The sequence below is a fragment of the Plecotus auritus genome (genome assembly GCF_963455305.1).
Source record: "Plecotus auritus genome assembly, chromosome: 4".
Taxonomy (NCBI): Eukaryota; Metazoa; Chordata; class Mammalia; order Chiroptera; family Vespertilionidae; genus Plecotus; species Plecotus auritus.
This window is the reverse complement of record NC_137775.1, coordinates 61,141,192-61,163,073: the sequence shown is the minus strand read 5'-3', so window position 1 is coordinate 61,163,073 and position 21,882 is coordinate 61,141,192. Positions and strand designations below refer to the sequence as shown.

The window sequence follows — 21,882 nt, the reverse complement described above, 5'->3', positions numbered from 1 at the left end:
GTAACATGTAAAGAAATATAAATAAATTGAATAATTACAAATCTTTCCATAAAGAAAAGCCCATACAGGTCAGATGGGTATAGACTTATTGGAGTGATCACCTCATAAAGTTATATAACTAATTACTATGTTGTACACTGAAACATATAATATTGTATGTCTATTGTAATTGGGGAGAAAAAAACCCATACCCAGACTGCTTCACTGGTTAATTCTATCAAACATTTAAGTAAGAAATAATACCAATCATTTATAAATACTTCCAGAAAAGAGATTGGAATATTTCTCAACTCATTCTATGAGGTCATTATTAAGCTGATTCCAAAGCCAGGAAAAGACAGCAAAAGAAAACCACAGACCAATATCCCTCATGAATTATAGTAAAAATCCTTAATGAAATAGTAAGTAGTAAACCAAATCAAGACCCTCTTCTCTTTCTGCAGTGCTGTTAAGGGTCCACTTCTTGACCTATTGGTAAAGTACTGAGTGGATATTTTTGTCTTGGCCACTTATGGTTCAAGATTTTTAGATTTAAATACACACAAGAAATAAAAGAATGACTAGTCCATGCCTTAAAAATGTAACTAATTTAGTAGAAGATGAAGATTAATAGAAAAAATAAAAATGGCAGAATATGACAAGTACCCTAAAAGGTATAAAGTGTTTGAGGAAATAACCTAACTGACCTATATATTTAACTGTTTTTATTTTATTTTTGAGGGTACATGAGAAGAAAAAGACAAGAAAAACTTTATAAAGGAAATATAGTTTGGGTTGCCTTAATCATGAATAGGTAAAATTTCAATAGGTGAAGAGAAAGAAAAATTTAGGTAGAGATTTGCATGAGCAAAGCTTGAAGTGTATCTAAAGGGAGAAACATAAGGTCAGGTTTGACACTGCCACTACATGTATCGATTTAGGGGGGGGGGGAAGGCACTTGAGGCCACGCTGAAGATAGGAACTTACTTAAAGTGTAGAGGAGTAATTTAAATTTTCAGAGCTGGTTGAGAATGCAATGGTTCTCAACCACTTTCTCAACCTTTCATGTGTTGGTGAGATCAAAACTATCTTCATAACATGTTATTTGCCTTTTCAGTTGTTCAAGTTTCCAGATGCTACATGACATCTGATATCATAAGACAGTGAATGCAGAGGCAGATATGAGAATCTGAGTCCTCTATTAAACCAGGCAGTAAAGACCCAAACCTGAAGTAATGAGTAAAAACATAAACCAATCTCATTCTTCTTGCTATTGTTTTGTAAAATAGTTTCATTAAAATGTTATTTACATTAACATATAATGGTTTATGATTTTTATATGAATTAAATTTTTTAAAAGTTCTCATTTTATTTTTGAGAGAGAGGAAGGGAGGAGAGAGAAATATTAATGATGAGAGAATCATTGATCAGCTGCATCCTACATGCCCCCTATGGGGATGGAGCCCACAACCCAGGCATGTGCCCTAACCTACAATCGAATCATGACTTCAAACACTGAGCCACACCAGCTGGGCAAAGTTTGTTCTAATTTTGAATACATTAAATTTGGAAAGATGTTACCCATATATATAAAAGTTACTTGGGGTCCTCAATAATTTTTATCCATATAAAGGGGTCCTGAGACCAAAAAGTTTGAGAACTTCTGAAAAGAATTAAGACATTAAACACAGTAGTAATAAAAATGAAATGGTAAAGATTAAATAAAAGATAACTCAGAGGAAGAACTGATAAAATTTTAGGGGCAAAATGGGGAAGGACACAAAATAAAAGTTCAGCCTGAATGATTTGGGAGAATAACAGATTAAGAGATAAGGAAATTAAAAATAATTATGTTTTGACACACAAAATGTCAGCCAAGCCGCCAAGTACAGACATAGATGAAAATGAAATATAAAAAGGCTGAGATACAGTTGATGGTCATATGTGTAGGAAAGACCAGGCTGTTTTGGTTTCTTGGATCACTTGTCCCCAATTCCTTGTTGGAGGACTGTTTTAGTTTCTTCTGAAAACAATCGCTTATACCACAAATTCTGGAAGCTTCTGGGTTACATTATTTTTACTGAGTGCTTTTTAAAATATTTTCTTAGTGGCAGTCTGGTGTAGTTGTAGGGGAACCAGACAAAAGACAGAAAACCTCGTTCTCCTTACTTTCTCTGGAGTTCACATTCCTCAATTTATAAAATAAAGGGGAATGTGCAAAGATAATCTGTAAGGCTTTTTCAGATTTAAAATTTTTATGAAACAGCTATCAACCCCTTATCATGAACACACATATATCCCCCAGCCTCCAAGAGCTACAGAACCAACCCAGATTATTACCCAGCAATACCTTTCCCAATTAACTGCGTCTGTTATTGCTCCTAGGTAAACTAAGACTGTCGTTAAATTTATTGTGAAAGCCACCTCTGTAGAATTTTAAGAGGCCTGAATCTTGTATTCTGCCAACAAATTTGAGTTTATCTAACTGGTAGACTTCTTGATTTTGCAAATTTTAAGCATATCCTACTCTGACACCTACTTCCTTCCCCCAATCCCCTACCTACCCATCCCCATTCCAGGCTAAATAGTTCCATGTTTGTTTTGCTTCATCTTAAAAACCAATCCTGTCTATTCCACTGATCCTTTAAGTTGCCTTTTGCTAGAATTTCTTCAATTCTATTAAAGTCTTTCTTGAAGTCATGAGATTAAAGATGAACTAATAATTGCAGGCTGAATGTCATAGGGAAAAAACACATCAGTTTCCTGGGCCTTTTGGTGGCAATGTATTAGGTGCTATCTTCATGGAACAGCTTATGAATTATAGTTTCTAGCAGTGCTTATCTTTCATTTCACGAGCAAAATAACTTTTTTTCAATGAAATTTAATAGGATACCCTACAGTATAAAACAGGCCATAAAATGCAACTGCTGACTGGGGTTTGTTGAGGCCTGAAGCCCCACAGGTTGGATCAGCCCTTGTCCCTCCTTCAGATCTCATCCAACCAAGGCCCAGTGGTGCCCAGGCAGCATGAAGCGCACATAGAAATCCATAGCATTGTTATGTATTAAAGATGTCAACGTACATGTGAGAATCAAAGTTTCAAATAAATTACTCAGAAGGCCTCTTTACTGCAACATCAATAAAACATTCATCTCAATTTACTCAAACACATAAAACTTTTTCACAGGTGCATTTTAGGGAAACTGACCTTTTTTAAGAAGTCAAGGAATGGATACAGCATTCACTTAAAACAAATACTGACTATAATAACAGTAATTCCTCCTATAATAGATGCCAACATAGTACAAAATATCAAACACACATTAGCAGTGATCAAGATTAATTTTTATTGCACATTTGCTTACAAGTTTGCTTCTTTCAGATAGAGCTAAATAAGTACTGAGTTAGTTTCAGCCATTCTTCCATCATCTGAATTACAGCAGTGAATTTCTTGCATGTTCCCCTAGACTCATGTTCCAGAAACTAGAACATTAGCCTTCCCTATCTGTCTAGGTACTGGAGCACAGACTTAACATTTTCTAAAATTGTAACCACTCAAAAACAAATAGCACACTGTAAAGAAAACAATGTGTATGTCTTCATATAATCCAGGCTCAGAGAATTTCTGATAACATAATATTGTAAAGGCAATTGTAAACCCATCATCTTCTAAATTATTTAATTCTTTTAATGTATAATTAAGCATTGATTTCAGAAAATTTTAACACTTTGGAAAACTGATTCTCTCACAATTAGGCTTTTATAAGGTCTCCCCTCCCATGAAGAAACAACCCACAATGACTCCAAATCTTATTGAGGAACTATTATCTGAGATTAAGCTGTTCAGTAGTGTTCCTATTTCCTTTCCACTGTACTGCACAGTTTAATGCAAATGGAGAATATGCTATCCAAGCTGAAATAATATGGCATTTGAGCAGTTCAAACTTTAAACATACTAGAATGTTCATAGCTTGATGAACAAAAAAACACAAGAATGGAAAATTACTATAGTAAACACAAAATTTTGGCCATTAATGGAGCAAAAAAGTAATGTCTAATACTCCTACTTTAAGATAGTCAATATTATAGCAAAAAAGAAGTGACAACAGCTATTTGGCAAAAATCTTCTAAACTGTCCCAAGTTTTCAAATGGGAAGTTATTTTTAAAGCATCACTCAAATTTTACACTTCACTCACTCACATTTTCCTTTTTAGACTTATTCAGAAGAAATTATTCTATTTAAACTTAATCTAGTTGTTCCTCTGACACACTTTTAAAGAAAATTACTAAAATTGCGAGTCTAAGGAACTTTTTAATCACTCAAATATTATAAGCTTAAACTGCAGTATAGAAATGAGATCTTTCTTACTCTATCTAGAATGATCTTGTTACCAAATTTGTGAAAACTCTATTCCACAGCTTTTCTGTATAACAATCACAATTTATGAAAAATGCATCTCAATTCCACAGCAAACTAGCATCCATGCTTATTCCACATAGGTACTGCCAGTGGTCCCTGCGGTGTCCTTTCAACAATGACAAACTCATCAGGATTGCCAAATGCCTCATAGTAAACCAATAAATCTTGTATTGCATGCTCCTCAATCTGAAAGGAGGGAAGAAAAAAAAAAAAAGGATTTGTTTTAGTCTTTTAATTGCCAACTGAGGAGGAGGATGTTAGCATTCCATTTTCCTTCTGTGGAACTACCACCATCTGGGAATACAACATAGTGGAATTAAAATTAGGCACCCTACTATCCTCTTGGCAAGAAGAAGGCTTGAGGCCTCAGCAAGGATAATCAGTACCCACCTTTCCTTGAATTTTAATCTTGAGTAGAAGAAAACAGAAACTGAAAATAGTTGTTAAAATCCACTCATTGTGAGATAATTTCTGTTATTGTACAGGTCTTTGAACTTTTGCTTCTCAGGTCTCTAGGGCTACTGTGGGTCTTTGTTTCCAAGCATGGCTCTTCGGTCTTTCAGCTTAAGTTTGTGGAATCTTAATACCCTTCAAATAAATTTTCTTTTCCTTAAGTAAACCAGAATTGGTGTGTGTTGCTTCAAGAACTCAATGATTCTTACTGAACTTCCAAGGCAGGTGTAATATGCTATATAATGCCAAATTCTCTACAGGTCACTCTTAAAACAGTTCAAAGAATCACCAGTGCTAAATATATTAGCACTATCACAATTTATTAGTTCTAAATTAGTTATCCTGAATACGTCAATACTTAGCTGAATCTGTTTACTTTTATATTGCATTTGCATTTTAATCTGACAAACATATGCACCTACACAAAGCAAACAAACATAATTTTTTAAGATCTAAGGATAAAATGTAGTGTAGAACTTCCCTAAATTAAACCCATTTAGGCATATTCTTTACCTGAATTAAAGCCAAGGGTTTTTCTCGACTTCTGATAAGTGCTGCTTCCTGTTGTAGTTCCTCTTCTACAATAGATGCGAAAGTGACTGGGGCTACCACAGGAGGAACAGTCAGTGAAGAAGATAACCAGGGACTGAAAGAATAATAATAATGAGTTTTCATTCATCTTCCCAAAGTTCTGCACACAGTACCTCCTCTGAAATACTCTTTAACAGTGTTACATTTTTTTCCCAGTGACCTACAACATAAGGGACCTGGGAACTTTTGCATTCAGTTAATAGAATGATGAGGTGAGAAACAGAAAAAAAGGAGAACTAATATTTTATTTGGATTAGTGCTGTAGAGAAAACTTTGGAAAACTCCAAAAAGTGGGATGGGGCAGAAGCAATATAACAACAGAAAGGTAACTCAAACTGTGTAGCACATTGTACTCAGAGAATACATTCTATTCAATATCATACTATTCCCAATATCTTAATATTCTCTTTCAGTGCTAAGCAATGGCCTATCTTTGGAGGTCCCAAAGCAAATCAATTAACCTTACTTGTGACTTTCCAGAAGGGGTACATCTGAAATATGGTTGCTTTCTGGTCCTGGGGTGCCATGAGTAGAGCATCTGCAAAACAAATGCCAAACGGAAGACTAAAGCTTCTAGTTACACATCAGTAACACTGCATATGAACAGGAATCCAGAGGGAGACTGCAATCCCAAACCAGGGACAGATTAATGTGTGCAGTTAGACTTACCTTTAAAATTATAAGAAAAAAAAAATCTATATGTACTTATAAAATCTTGTATATAATATACCATAAGAGAAGATTTTGCAAGAAATGGTCCGTTTGTTTCTTTTTATATTCATGGAGCCATTTATTGTAATCAAACATACATTAAGAAATACAGACAACTTTGTGAAGAATGTTTTACATTAATATTTTGACTAAAAAGTGACAAATTTGCACTACGTTCCAAACATCGTTTAGTTATAATGTTGATGAGATACAGTAGGAATTTAACTCATATTTTTATCAATTAGCCTAGGGTGAAATTAGTTTCATTATACCTCTTATCTCTTAAAGTTGAAGAACCTATCAATGACATTAAAAGAGCACTTACTTGTATATAAAAACAAGATAATTAGCTTCTAAATTTTGTGAGCGACTAATATACACTGAGTGGCCAGATTATTATGATCTCAAAATGTATAATAATCTGGCCACTCAGTGTGTGTGTTGTGTGTGTGTGTGTGTGTGTGTGTGTGTGTAAATATTAGAGGCCCGGTGCATGAATTCTTGCATGAGTGGGGTCCAGCCAGCCTGGCCATGGGCAGTTGGCCGGCCTACATGCTGGTTGAACTCCTGGTAGAGGAGACAATTTGCATTATTAGCCTTTTATTAGATAGGATATACATTGAGTGGCCAGATTATTATGCATTCAGAGATCATAATAATCTGGCCACTCAGTGTATAATCTAAATTTTGTGAGTGGCTAAAATATAGTAAATGTTTTGACAAGCTAGGGACTGCAGATAGGAAAGAAATATACGATATGATCTCTACTTTCATGAAAAAACAACATATAAAATGACATATAATACAACAGAAAATAATTTAAGACAGTGTCTAACAAACTGAGATGTAGAGACCAGAAGGACCTATATAAAAAAGATTTGGTCATTTGAGAAGGCCCAGAGCAGAAAGGGGTGTGAGATGAGGAGAGTAGGAAGCATTCCTGTATGGGGGAAAATTAACAAAAGTACCAAAGAGATGGGCTAATTATGGAATTTTAGAGTGAGAAAGGTACCTAGAGATTATCTAGATTAATCAAGTGCCCTCTTTCAGCAATGAGCAAACATAGACCTAGACAGGTTTAACAACCAAGTCTGAGGGCCTGGAATATTAACTTCCTGATTCATTTATGCACATCTGGGTGTGGGGCAGCACTATGGTGCTGAAAATCAAGATGATTAAAACTCCGAAAGAACTTTGGTAGGGAAATTTTTAAATGTATTTCAGCAATGATAAAACATGAGAATACTATAATTGATATCTATACCAATATGTACAAAGAACTATGGATTCACAGATGAAATTAATAGGGAAGAGGACATATGCTATTGGCTTCACTGAGGAAATGACATTAAAACTGAGGAGAGTGACATAAAGATAAGGTTTTGGTCATACAAATACATGGACAGTTAAAAGATTTTGGTGGCTTTAAGTAAACAGAAGAGTATGGAAGAGATTAAAAGGGAAATAAAGTTAAAATGAGGCAGAGGGGCCAGAATGCAAAATGCACTGTAAGCTAGAATGTTTAGACCTTATGTGTGGGCAAAGCTACTGAGAATATTTCCGTATACTTATTTAATCTTTGCAATACTCTGGGAAGAAAGCATGTATTATTTCCCTTATACTGATGAGGAAACTAAGACTCAGAGCATTATATAATTTGCCTGATTCACAAATTGGGTAAGTGGCAGAGACCAAACTCAAATCCAGGCCTTTTTCAGAGTACAGTGTGTTCTATTATCACAAAGCTATCATTATTTCTAGTATTCCCCTTAGTCTAGAACCGTGGTTGGCAAACTAAGGCTTGCGAGCCACATACAGCTCTTTGGCCCCTTGAGTGTGGCTCTTCCACAAAATACCACGGCCTGGGTGAGTCTATTTTGAAGAAGTGGTGTTAGAACAAGTTTAAGTTTAAAAAATTTGGCTCTCAAAAGAAATTTCAATTGTTGTACTGTTGATATTTGGCTCTGTTGACTAATGAGTTTGCTGACCACTGGTCTAGAATACATTCCACGACTAATATCTTCTCATTCTTTAAGGACTGGCTCAAAAATCACCTCCTCTCGGCTCCTACAACAAAATTACTCTTACAGAGCCTCACATGCTGTATTATTATTGTTTACTAGAGGCCGGTGCATGAAAATTCATGCACTGGAGGGGGGGTCCCTCAGCCCAGCCTGCCAGTCTGGGAGCCCTCAGGGGCGGGAGGTGACCCGGCAATCAGGGAAAGGTGACACCCCCATCACACCTCTGCTGCTGCCACTGCCGGCAGCGCAAGCCTCGGCTGGTCCTGGTTACCTGAGCCTCAGGCAGCAATGGGTGGCTGGGCAGCTGCCATCCGAGGCTTGCCTGCACCTCGGGCCAGCCCTGGGGGGCTGCGGGGACTTGGGGACTCCGGAGGCAGGCCCGCTCGGCCTTGCCACGCGCCTGCCACCCTGGCGTGGCTGAGGGGACTAGGCACCACCATCTTGTGGCTGTGGGTGCCGCCATCTTTGAGGGTGGGGCAGTCAATTAGCATATTCCCTCCTTATTGGCTGTGGGCACCGCCATTTTTGCGACGGCATGAGGGTCAATTACCATATTCCCTCTTTATTAGATAAGATACTCTGTTTTACTACTAGACTAGTCTCTTAAGATATAGGACTGTGTCTCACTCATCTTTGTATATCAATGTCTAACACTTGGAACTTAGCTGTTTATGAAAAAGTAATTACAGAATAAATTACTGAAGCAGAAAGCCAAAAGATTTTTAAGACCGTGATAAAAGCCCTAGCTGGTTTGGCTCAGTGGCTAGAGCGTCGGCCTGCGGACTGAAGGGTCCCAGGTTCGGTTCTGGTCAAGGGCATGTGCCTTGGTTACGGGCAAATCCCTAGTGGGGGGCGTGCAGGAGGCAGCTAATCGATGTTTCTCTCTCATTGATGTTTCTGGCTCTCTATCCCTCTCCCTTCCTCTCTGTAAAAAATCAATAAAATATATTTAAAAACAAAACAAAACAAAACAAAAGACCGTGGTAAAAGCAGAGGGCCTAGTCAGTGAGCTCAGTGTTTGAGTGTTGACCTATGAACTAGGAGGTCATGGTTGGATTCTCAAGTCAGGGCACATAGCCAGGCTCAATCCCTGGTAGGGGGCGTGCAGAAGGCAGCTGATCAATGATTCTCTCTCATCATTGATATTTCTCCCTTCCTCTGAAATCAATAAAAAAAACCACATGTGTATATATGTGTGTGTGTGTGTGTGTGTGTGTGTGTGTATATATAATGTATATTTAAAACCAGAGGGTTTTGTGTGTGTGTGTGTTTTAAAGTAACTTATTCCTTTGGATTACTGGTAACTTCTTTCTTCCAGATGTAGGTGATGAAGTACAAATAGGTATAGTTACAGGGTTCTTAGTTTTAATGATGTTCTATGATTTGATATCTACTGGATACCTGACCTATGATATCCAAAGTCTCTAGGATGAAAAAAAAAACAGAAGAAAAAAAAAAGCCAAAAATATGACCTAGAAAGCTGTTGGGATAAACATGAGATGATGAAAATCTAGATTAAAATGGCTGTAAAATAAATTTTAAAATTCTACATTCTGATGGAATAGATAACTAACTACCTTAAAGACTAAATGCAAATTCCCTCAAGTTCCGTGAAAGGACCTAAAAGTCAGTCTAAAGCTGGAGATAACAGACCTAACATAGTGACTTAATGGTGATCAGAAATCATCCTGGTGTCTAGAGATCAGCTAAAGTGTTTTGAAACTTTCAAAGAAATGGCAAAAATAATAATATAGAACCAATTATTATTTAATTGTTAAGAAGATGCGGCTACAAGCTCTCTTAGAAAATGGTATGTCACTGGCTAACAGAATTGAATATTAGGACTAAAGTATCTTATGTAGGCCTTGTTAAATCAAAGTTAAGCAATCAGAGCTTAAATATAACAATTATCTATGAAACATTTTGTAATTTATAAAGTCCTGTCATATACATTAGTAAGTCTTATACTAAACTTACAGGATAGGCATTACTGTTTTTATTTCATACTAGAGGCCCGGTGCACGAAATTCGTGTGTGTGGGGGGGGGTCTCTCAGCCCGGCCTGCACACTCTTCAATCCAGGACCCCTCGGGGGATGTCCGACTGCCGGTTTAGGACCGATCCCTGTGGGACATCCCTCTCGCAATCCAGGACCACTGGCTCTTAACTGCTCACCTGCCTGCCTGATCGCCCCTAACCACTCTGCCTGCCTGCCTGATGCCCCTAACCGCCTCTGCCTGCTGGCCTGATTGCCCCTAACTGCTCCCCCTGCTGGCCTGATCACCCCTAACTGCCTCTGCCTCACCCCTGCCACTGTGGCTTTGTCCAGAAGACGTCTGGTCTATCTGGTCTAATTAGCATATTACCTTTTTATTAGTATAGATATGAAGCTGAGGTTCAGGAAAGTTCACAGAAGCCTATTGTAAGCGTTAGACTAAACTCATATCTGTTTCATAAAATTATAATCCCAGAATTCTTTCTAATAATTTTTTAGTGGATAATCTCATTAATTATAAAATTATCCAAACAACTTTATGTCTATCGACATTTCATCTTTTTTTAAAAATATATATTTTTATTGATTTCAGAGAAGGAAGGAGACAGAAACATCAATGATGAGAAAGAAGCATTGATCCATTGATTGGATGCCTCCTGTCTGCCCCATGCTGGGGATTGAGCCTGCAACCCGGGCATGTGCCCTGACCGGAATCAAACCTTGACTTCCTGGTTCATAAGACCACACTCAAACACTGAGCCATGGTGACCAGGAAACATTTCATCTTAGAATGAAGTGAAAGTGTTAAATAAAAAATAGAAATATGATTAAGCAAGTATAAAAATAATTCTAAAATTTCAGATAATATAGCATTATTAAGCTTAAGGTATTTGCAACACATTGTTCCAATAAACAATTTGTATAAAATTTAGTCTTCTGAAGAGAAATACAACATAACTTTCCAGCAAAATCTTACAAATATTTGTTCAAACTTAAAACCATTAATCTTGCTGAATTTAGACTTTAAGAAAAAACCAAATTACTTTTCTCATACAGTTCACTTTTTAAAAAGAATTTTGTACTAGCTTAACTACAAATAAGATTAGAGCTGATATAACAATTCTTGTCTCATAAGTAGTTTTTCTTACTAATTAGAAACACAAGATCACATGTTCTGCTCAGAATTACACAAGGAGGTATTTAAGTGAAAGGAAAATGAAAGAAAACATTTTAAAATGAAAAAAACACATAATAATAAACAAATAGAAATGGCATAAATCTCTCTTTACTACATTTTTACATCCCCAAATAACATTGCCATTCTTGGATTTCCCTGGCCTTGAGGTGGGGAGAGGGGGGAATCACATTTTTAACAATTGGTAGAATTTCTTGAGATAAGTCCCCTAATCTCTGCTCCCCCTGACCCCGCCCCATTCCCTCAAGGCCCATAAGGATTCCCGTCTTCTTGATTTAATTTCCACCATTTCCTCTGTTTACACTGTCCCTTCTCTCTTCTTTTAAAAATTCCATATTATGTTAAAAAACTTGTGGCAATGAAATGTATCAATATTTTTTCTATTATTACTTATATGGCCGTAAAGATAATGATCAAATATTTGGGATTGAATACATAAAAGTATTTATGAAATAATACAACTGTGGCCCAGTCATTTTTTTCCTTCTCTGAACCACTCATCTGGGACTTAGATATTACTCTATGACATATTTAATACTATTATTAAACTGTACAGCAATTCCATTCTTGTTCTGTCATTTAACCTCCGTGTGTGCACATTTAGACTTACTAAATATATTTTAAACACATTTAAGGCTAGGCCTGTGTATTATAATTTTACATATAACCGAGAGGCCAGCAGAATTTTGTCCATATATCAGGTGTCCCATAATTTAGTGAATTAATAAATATTTTATTTTATCTGTTATGGTTTATCATTTCCTTTAAAAAACTCACTTATGAACTTATGATTACATTATGACCTATGGTTAAATTAAAATTGAAAACTCAAGCTGTTTTCTTTCCCAGTGATCAGATGGTAACACATAGCTATTTAAAACATCAATTTCCACTTCTACCCAACGTATGGATGGCATAATACTATCATATACTCCTTTAACTAAAATTTCCAAAATAGTACAATAGCACATAACACCATTCACAATTAAGAGCCCTGATGTTATAGCACACTCTAGTGATCAACTATGAAACCACATGTCCTTAAAATTTTAGAGTTCCATAAAAATAAAAATATGTATCCCTGCCATGGCTGATGTGGCTCGGTTGGTTGAGCATTGTCCCGTGCACCAAAAGGTTGTGAATTCGGTTCCAAGTCAGAGCACAAATCCAGGTTCAATCCCCGATGGGGGTACATACAGGAGGCAACCAATGGATTTTTGACATTCCTCTCTCTCTCTCTCTCTCTCTCTAAAATCAATCAAAGCACATTTTAAAAACATTTATCCAAAGAAAATAAGAAATTTTAATGTATAGTTACAATATTTAAAATATTTAAAAATGAACTTCATACTTTATCATCTAAGGAATACAATATCACTTGCTATATTACAAACGTTACTTGAGGCAGAGGTATAATTTTATTTCATTTATTTATCCTGTCATTCAAAAATGCTCACTGAGCACCTACTAAATGCTAGGAAACATTCTAAATATTGGTGATGAGCAAAGAGATCAATCTTCCTTGCTGTCACTGAACTATGGACTTGAATATACAGACATTAAATACTTGTAGCAGAAAACATTAAACAAAGAATCCTACTGAGAAGTGTGATGAATGAGAAGTGCACGGAGGACATACATAAGAGGAACCTAACCCAAAAAGGGAAGTCAGACTTTTCCAAAGAATATGACTGAATAGAGACTGAAAGAAAGTCAGAGTCGACGAGTCAAGGGGTAGGTAGGTAGAAAGAAGGAAATGGCCCAGCCTACATGGCTCAGTGGTTGAGCGTCGACCTATGAAACAAGAGGTGATGGTTCGATTCCCAGTCAGGGCACATGCTGGGGTTGCGGGATCGATCCTGTGTGGGGCATGTAGGAGGCAGCCCATCAATGATTCTCTCCCTCTCCCTTCCTCTCTGAAATAAAATTGTATTTAAAAAAAAAAAAAAAGAGAAAGAAATGGCATTTGAGAAACTAAGAAAAGGCCAAGATGGCTAGAATACAGAGATCATGTTAAAAGATAAAGCTAAAGAGGTTGGCAGGAGCCAGGCTAGGAAGGCCTTGAAGACCATATTAGAATTCTAGCTGTTATCCTAAGAGCAGTCAAATCTGCATTTTAAAGAGAACATACTGGCTCAATATATTGAAGGAAAGGAAGAAAGGCTATGGCAGGACCAGTTAGTAGGCTTACTCAGGTGACCAGGTGAAAGATAACAAGTCTGAATGGGGGTGATAGCAGTAGATAGAAAGTTTAGTAAATGAATTTGAGAAATATCCTATATAATAAATAGGTAATATGTAAATTGACCCTCACACCCTCACACAAGATGGCCGCCACAAAATGGCCGGCAGGGAAGGGTAGTTGTGGGGGACTGGGTCTGCAGGGGAGGGCAGTTGGGGGGGAATGGGTCTGCAGCGGAGGGCAGTTGGGGGCAACTGGGCTGCAGGGGAGGGCAGTTAGGGGCAACCAGGCCTGCAGGGGAGGGCAGTTAGGGGCAACCAGGCCTGCAGGGGAGGGCAGTTGTGGGGGGAACAGGCCTGCAGGGGAGGGCAGTTGGGGGTTACCGGGCCAAGAGGGGAGTGGTTAGGGGGTGATCAGGCAGGCGGGCAGGTGAGCAGTTGGGAGCCAGCAGTCCCAGATTGTGAAAGGGATGTCCGACTGCCGGTTTAGCCCCGACCCTGTGATTGGGGCTAAACAGGCAGTTAGACATCCCCCGAGGGATCCCAGATTGGAGGGTGCAGGCTGGGCTGAGGGACACCACCACCCACCCCCAACCCCAGTGCATGAATTTCATGCACCGGGCCTCTAGTTTAAGAGATAAAAATGGCATGTCCTGATGACACACTGGACATTGGTGAGGAAGATGAACATGTCAATGCCATTTATCAAGGAAGAAAAATAGGCTGTTTAATGTTTTCTCTATATATTTGTTTGATTTTGGTTTTATGAGAGAGGTATGAGGAAAATATTAAGTTTGAACATATAGTTTAAGGTGTTTCTGAACATCCAAATGGGATAGAGATATCAAGAAGGCAGTTGGATAACTAAGTCTAAAGCTCAGATGATAGATGTGGGCAGCAATATAAATTTTGAGTAGCTGATAACTGAGCATAGAATCTCATGAAATAGATGGTATAGAAAGCATAGCCTATAATAATTAAAGCCTAATATCGTTTGTTCAACCTTTCGACAGTTGCTATGACGCGCACTGACCACCAGGGGACAGGCACTCCGATTGGCAGGTTAGCTTGCTGCTGGGGTCCAGCCAATGGGGACTGGGCGAGATGAGCTGGACATGCCCTGGAGCCTTCCCCTGGTCCCTCCCCAGCCCTGATCGTGCACCAGTGGGGTCCCTCGGCCTGCACCCTCTTGCAATCTGGGACCCCTTGGGGATGTCCGCAGGCCAGGCTGAGGGACCCCACCAGTGCACAAATCCATGCACCAGGCCTCTAGTAAAGTGATATGAGAAAATGACCTGTAATTGAACTTGAAGTACAATGAGTCACATTAAAGTCTATGGTGTTGGCAATATGGAGGTCACTGATTTAGCCTGAATTGTTTTAGTAATGGGACTGGAAGCCAGAATATATTATGAAGTGAGTGGGAGCTGACAGCTCTTTGGATAAATCTGGCTGTGAAGGGAGTAGGGCAGTGGTCGGCAAACTGCGGCTCGCGAGCCACATGTGGCTCTTTGGCCCCTTGAGTGTGGCTCTTCCACAAAATACCACGGCCTGGGCGAGTCTATTTTGAAGAAGTGGCATTAGAAGTTGTTTAAGTTTAAAAAATTTGGCTCTCAAAAGAAATTTCAATCATTGTTCTGTTGATATTTGGCTCTGTTGACTAATGAGTTTGCTGACCACTGGAGTAGGGGATTGGTAATGATAGGACAAGTGCCAGAAGAAAGTGTGGGGGTTGAACGAGGAACTGATTACCTTACTCAGACCACATGAGAGTCCTGAGCTTATTCAAAACCAGATGGGAAGAATCTACTTAAAGGGAAAAGGCTGAATATCCACAAGAAAAGAGAGGCTTAATTCATGGTTGAAGAATTTTGAAGTGTAAAGGGGTTAAGATACAAGCTAAGGTATAAGTATTAGCCTTAGATGGAAAGGATAACTCTTCTACTGCAAAACAAAAAAGGAAGGTAAGATGAATACTAATAGAGGCAGATTTCTGTGTCTCACAGTAGGCAAATAAAGAAGTTACATTTTGAAAAGATGGTCTACAGGATATCAGTCATTATACATCTTACAAAACCAGTGATATTCTTAAGTTTTTCTTATACAAAAAATACTATATATTATATTCAGAGGATAACCAAATTTTAAAAATTCTTCTAATTAAAAAAAAACTTGTCTGGAATAGATGTACTTAATGAAATATTTTAATAACTTTTTTAAAATTTTCTACTACAGTTTACAGTCAATATTATTTTGTATTAGTTTCAGATATATAGCACAGTGGTTAGAAAATCATGTACTTTACAGAGTGGTCCCCCTGCTGGCCCAGTACACAGTTATTATAACATTAACTATATTCCCTATACTGTGATTTACATCTCTATGACTATTCTATAACTACCAATTTGTACTTCATAATCCCTTCACCTTTTTCACACAGCACCCCAACCCCTGCCCTCTGTCAACAGTCTGCTCTATGTATCTAAGTCTATTTCTGTTTTGTTCTTAGATTCCATATATAAGTGAAATAATATGGTACAGGCAGTCCTCGGGTTATGTCGCGCCAGAGGAACAGATCTCCGACATAAACCGAGGACCTACTGTATTTTTCTATCTCTGATTTCACTCTTTTTTATGGCCACGTAGCATTCCACTGTTTATATGTACCATAGCTTTTTTATCCATTTATCTATTGATGGCACTTGGATTGCTTCTATAGCTTGGCTACTATAAATAACATTTGAAATGAACATAGGGTTGCATATATTCTTTCAAATTAGTGTTTCCTGGATATATTCCCAGAAGTGGAATTGATGGGTCATAAGGCAATTCCATTTATTTTTTGAGGAACCTCCACACTGTTTTTCATAGTGGCTGCACCAATCTGCATTCCCATCAACAGTGCACTAGGGTTCCCTTTTCTCCACATTCTTGCCAACACATTTGTTGATTTAGTGATGATAGCTATTCTGACAGGTGTGAGGTGATATCTTATTGTGGTTTTGATTTGCATTTTTCTGATGATTAGTGATATTGAGCATCCTTTTATGTCTATTGGCCATCTGTATGTTTTCTTTGGAGAAATGTCTACTCAGGTCTTCTGCCCACTTATAACTGGGTTGTTTTTCTGGTGTCATCTGAGTTTTTTATACATTTTGGATATTAACACCTTATCAGATCTATCATTAAAAAATATCTTCTCGGAGAGAAACCAAGATGGCGGCACAGGTAAGCACCTAAACTGCTGCCTCGCACAACAATTTAAAAACTACAACTAAAAGACAGAACGGACACCATCCAGAACCACAGGAAAGCTGGCTGAATGAAAATTCTACAACTAGAAGGAAAGAGAAAAGCTCACAGAGAATTGGAGGTAGGGCAAAGGGTCTTTGTGCGCGCAGAGAGGAAGGGCGGCTGAGAGCCTGGATGACTTTCTCTGGCGGAAGGGGGAAGGAAGCCCCCGACCGCACTGAACCCCAGTTCCGGGCGAGCCCCTGGGGACCCATGCTCTTACGGGGAAGTCTGGACTCTCGGGCGGAGACTCGGGAGCCGGGAAAGGCAGAAGTCTGAAGGCGCGTGCGTGCCAGTGCGCACAAAGGCTGCGGAGGTTGCCACAGGCTTTCCCTAGTGGAAGGGAGTCGGAGGCTCCTGACTGCACTGGGCCCAAGTTCTGACTGCACTGAACCCCAGTTCCAGGCGAGCCCCTGGGGACCCACGCTCTTGTGGGGGGAATCTGGACTCTCGGGCGGAGACTCAGGAGCTGGGGAAGGTGGAGGACTGAAAGCACGCGCGTGCCAGTGCGCACAAAGGCTGCAGAGGTTGCCACAGGCTTTCCCTAGTGGAAGGGAGTCAGAGGCTCCTGACTGCACTGAACCAAGTTCTGACTGCACTGAACCCCAGTTCCAGGCGAGCCCCTGGGGACCCACGCTCTTGTGGGGGGAATCTGGACTCTCGGGCGGAGACTCGGGAGCCGGGAAGGCAGAGGTCTGAAGGCGCGCAAGGGCAAGGCTGACGGGAAGCCAAGACTGAGAGTCCACCCCATCCAAGCTGAGCACAGAGGCTATTGCAATTTGGCAAGTCTAATCCCATAAGGCTGTCACCAGCACCGAACTTCTCCCAGCGTAGACAAAGCTGATCCTTACAGCCAACTGGCCTGGAGGTCAATTCTTCCCAGTGATACCAACAACAATAAAGACTTAATTACAACAAGGCTGTACACACAGTCCACAAAGGGGTGCACCAAGAGTGTCCACCTCAGGTTAACTGGGGAGGCAGACCCACTGGGCCATATTGGAAACCTAGCACACAAATCTACCTTACCAACTCAGGGAAGCAGTGAAAATGCGGCGTCAAAGAATCAGATCACAAACGAAAGAAATGGAGGAAAACAAACGACTGGATATAGAATTCAAAACCACGGTTATAAGGCTTTTTAAGAATATCCTAGAAAAGGCCGATAAATATAACGAGACCCTCGAAGATACGAAAAAGGACCAACTAGAAATTAAACATACACTGACTGAAATAAAAAATATTATACAGAGACCCAAAAACAGACAAGAGGAACACAAAAATCAAGTCAAAGAATTGAAATACAAAGAAGCAAAAAACACTCAACCTAAAAAGCAAAAAGCAAAAAAAAAAATCCAAAAAGTTGAAGATAGTGTAAGAAGACTCTGGGACAACTTCAAGCGTTCCAACATCAGAATTATGGGGGTGCCAGAAGAAGAGAGAGAGCAAGATACTGAAAACCTATTTGAAGAAATAATGACCAAAAACTTCCCCCACCTGGTGAAAGAAATAAACTTATAAGTCCAGGAAGCACACAGAACCCCAAACAAAAGGAATCCAAAGAGGACCACACCAAGACACATCATAATTAAAATGCCAAGAGCAAAAGACAAAGAGAGAATATTAAAAGCAGCAAGAGAAAAACAGTTAGTTACCTACAAGGGAGCACCCATACGACTGTCAGCTGACTTCTCAACAGAAACTATGCAGGCCAGACGGGAGTGGCAAGAAATTTTCAATGTGATGAATAGCAAGAACCTACAACCAAGATTACTCTACCCAGCAAAGCTATCATTCAGAATTGAAGGGCAGATAAAGAGCTTCACAGATAAGAAAAAGCTGAAGGAGTTCATCACCACCAAACCAGTATTATATGAAATGCTGAAAGGTATTCTTAAAGAAGAGGAAGAAGAAAGAAGTAAAGAGAAAAATTATGAACAACAAATACATATCTATCAACAAGTGAACCTAAAAATCAAGTGAATTAAAAACCTGAGGAACAGAATAATCTGGTGAATATAATAGAATCAGGGGCATAGAAAGGGAGTGGACTGATAATTCTCAGGGGGAAAAGGGTATGGGGGGTTCATGAAGAGATGGACAAAAATCATACACCTATGGATGAGGACAGTGGGGGGGAGGTAAGGGCAGAAGGTGGGGTGGGAACTGGGTGGAGGGGAGCTATGGGGGGAAAAAGGAGAAATAATTGTAATAATCTGAATAAAGATTTATTTTTTTTAAAAAAATATCTTCTCCCACTCAATATGTTGCCTTTTCGTTTTGTTGATGGTTTCCCTTGCTGTGCAAAACCTTTTTAGTCTGATGTAGTCCCATTTGTTTATTTTTTCTTGCTTTCCCTTGCCCAAGAAGATATGTTAGAAAAAAATGTTGCTAAGAGAAATGTCAGAGATATTACTGCCTATAATTTCTTCTAGTTTTATGGTTTCAGATTTTCCATTTAACTCTTTAATCCATTTTGAATTTATTCTTGTACTAGAAGCCCAAAGCACAAAATTCGTGCACTCAGGGGGCCGTCCCTCAGCGCAGCCTGTGCCCTCTCGCAGTCCAGGAGCCCTCGGGGTACACCTGCCTGATGGCTTAGGCCCACTCCCCACGAGGAGTGGGCCTAAGCCATCAGTTGGACATCTTTAGCGCTGCCACAGAGGCAGGAGAGGCTCCCACCACCGCCGCTGCACTCACCAGCCGTGAGCCCAGTTTCTGGCTGAGCAGTGCTCCTGCTGTGGGAGTGCACTTACCACCAGGGGGCGGCTCCTGCGTTGAGCGTCTGCCCCCTGGTGGTCAGTGCACATCATAGCGACCGGTCGTTCCGCTGTTCGGTCGATTTGCATATTAGCCTTTTATTATATAGGATATAGGATAGAGTGTAAGAAGATGGTTTAGTTTCACTTTTATGCATGTATGTTTCCAATATTCCCAACACCATTTACTGAATAGACTGTCTTTTACCCCATTGTATGTTCTTGCTTCCTTCATCATAGATTAACTGACTGTATAGGCCTGGGTTCGTTTTTGGGTTCTCTATTCAGGTCCACTGATCTATGTGTCTATTTTTATACTAGCACCATACTTTTTTATTACTATAGTATTGTAGTATAGTTTGATATCAGATAGTGTAATATCTCCCACTTTTTTCTTCTTTTAAGATTTCTTTTGGGGTCTTTTGTGTTTCCATACAAATTTTTGAACTATTTGTTCCTGTTCTGTAAAATACACCATTGGTATTTTAATAGGAATTGTGTTGATTGTATAGATTGCTTTGGGTAGTATGAACATTTTAATGATATTAATTCTTCCTATCCATGAGTACAGTATATGCCTCCATTACTAATCTTGTTTGATTCCTTTCTCCAGTGTCTTATAATTTTCTGAGGACAGGTCTATTTTAAAACATTTATAATTATGTATGTAACAGATACAAAATATCTGTGTATGTGTACAAGTGGCACTCAAATGTAGTTAGACAAACATTTAAGAGATTACATGTATGCATTTAAAATTTGAAACATCTTTTAAAAGCATACAGGACTTTAAATAGCTAGACAAAAAAAACAAAACAAAACTGGAAACACCCAAATGTCCATCAATAGACACAGATTGTTTTCTATCCATAAATTAAATACTACTCAGCAATACAATGTAATAAACCATTAATACACATAGCAACTTGAATGAATCTCAAAATATATGCTGAGTAAAAAATGAATTTTTTAAAACATACATACTGAATGAATCCATCGACACAAAACTCTAGAACATACAAGCTAGTCTGGACTGACAGAAGAGGTTAGTAATTGCATGGGAGGGAGAAAGGGATTACAAAGAGGAATGAAAAATGAGTTATAGTCACTGTCTTCAACGTGGTTGGTGATAATGGTTTAATGGGTGTATTCACATGCCAAAACTTCCAATTATATAGTACTTTAAATATATACAGTTTATTATTAATCAATTATACCAAAATAAAGCTTTAATAAAATAGACATGTTAATTCCAAATGTATAAAAATCTGCCTCATAAATATTTAAAGATTATTTCAAAACATAAAACCACCATAGAAGATTTTAAGGTAGAAAATGTGTAAGTTATTTTATTACCTTGCAACTTTTGGAGCCTGGGGATTTTCAATTCCTTTAAAACAAACTTTTTTTACATGATCTCCTGCAGTATACCCAGTTATAGATTTTTTTTCTTCTACTATAAAATCCCGGAATGATTTGGATGAAAATGAATGTAGAGAAGATCCCCTATAAAAGATAATAGATGTTAAAAATATTCATTTTTTTAAAAAAGCTCATTGCTTAAAGGCACAGGTAAGAACATAGACCAAAAATTTTATAGTTGTATACATTAAAGTTTTTAATGCAATGTTGGAATTTTTTGCTATTAACTGTGGTGAACTAATCAAAATTATGTGATAAGAATGAATAACAGTGATATTAATAATAGCTATTACAATTCTATCTCAGGTAACAACAAAAACTATGCTCACTAAATTAAATAATTAAACTCAGCAGAGGAAACATTACTTCTGCTAAATAATGCTGATAATTTTACTTCTTGATCTGATTGATAGTTGCGTAAGATTGTTCAGTATGTGAAACCTCATCAATCTATACACTTTTAAGTGTACATATGTTTCAATAAAACGTCATTTAAAATTTAAACCTAATTTTACATGGACAGAATAGAGGAAATAAAATATAAGTTGATCTAAAACATAAAATAAATTACACCCAACATAGGTGTAATAGTTTGAGTATTAGTTAAATAAAAAAAAACAGGCAAAACATTAAAAATTACCTATACAGATTATTTTAGCTTCCAAAGATTTCATACTTATTTTTTTATGGTATCAGAATCTTTATCCACCTAATCTTTTTATCCACCTATCAGTGTTTTACTTTACAACCCTTTACAAAAGGATTTACAGGGTGGCAGGCAGGATTAGGCACACAGGCTCTGTTGCTAGACTGAGTTCAAATCTTGGCTCTGTCATACACCAGCTTTGACCTTGGGAGGT

The 21,882-nt window shown here is 38.3% G+C and overlaps 1 protein-coding gene across 4 annotated transcripts in view; it reads right to left on the bottom strand.

The window, feature by feature from the left end:
- Positions 1-3,306: 3,306 nt before the first annotated feature.
- IBTK (inhibitor of Bruton tyrosine kinase) overlaps positions 3,307-21,882 on the bottom strand; it is an 82,855-nt gene continuing 64,279 nt past the window's right edge. For all 4 annotated transcript variants that reach the window (XM_080663517.1, XM_080663519.1, XM_080663518.1 and 1 more), the window contains exons 26-29: positions 20,957-21,106; positions 5,911-5,982; positions 5,367-5,499; positions 3,307-4,586 (exon numbers count right to left, since the gene is read on the bottom strand). In XM_080663517.1, the coding sequence (XP_080519643.1) occupies positions 4,455-4,586; positions 5,367-5,499; positions 5,911-5,982; positions 20,957-21,106 (487 nt within the window). In that variant the 3' untranslated portion in view covers positions 3,307-4,454. The remainder of the gene's footprint in view (positions 4,587-5,366; positions 5,500-5,910; positions 5,983-20,956; positions 21,107-21,882) is intronic.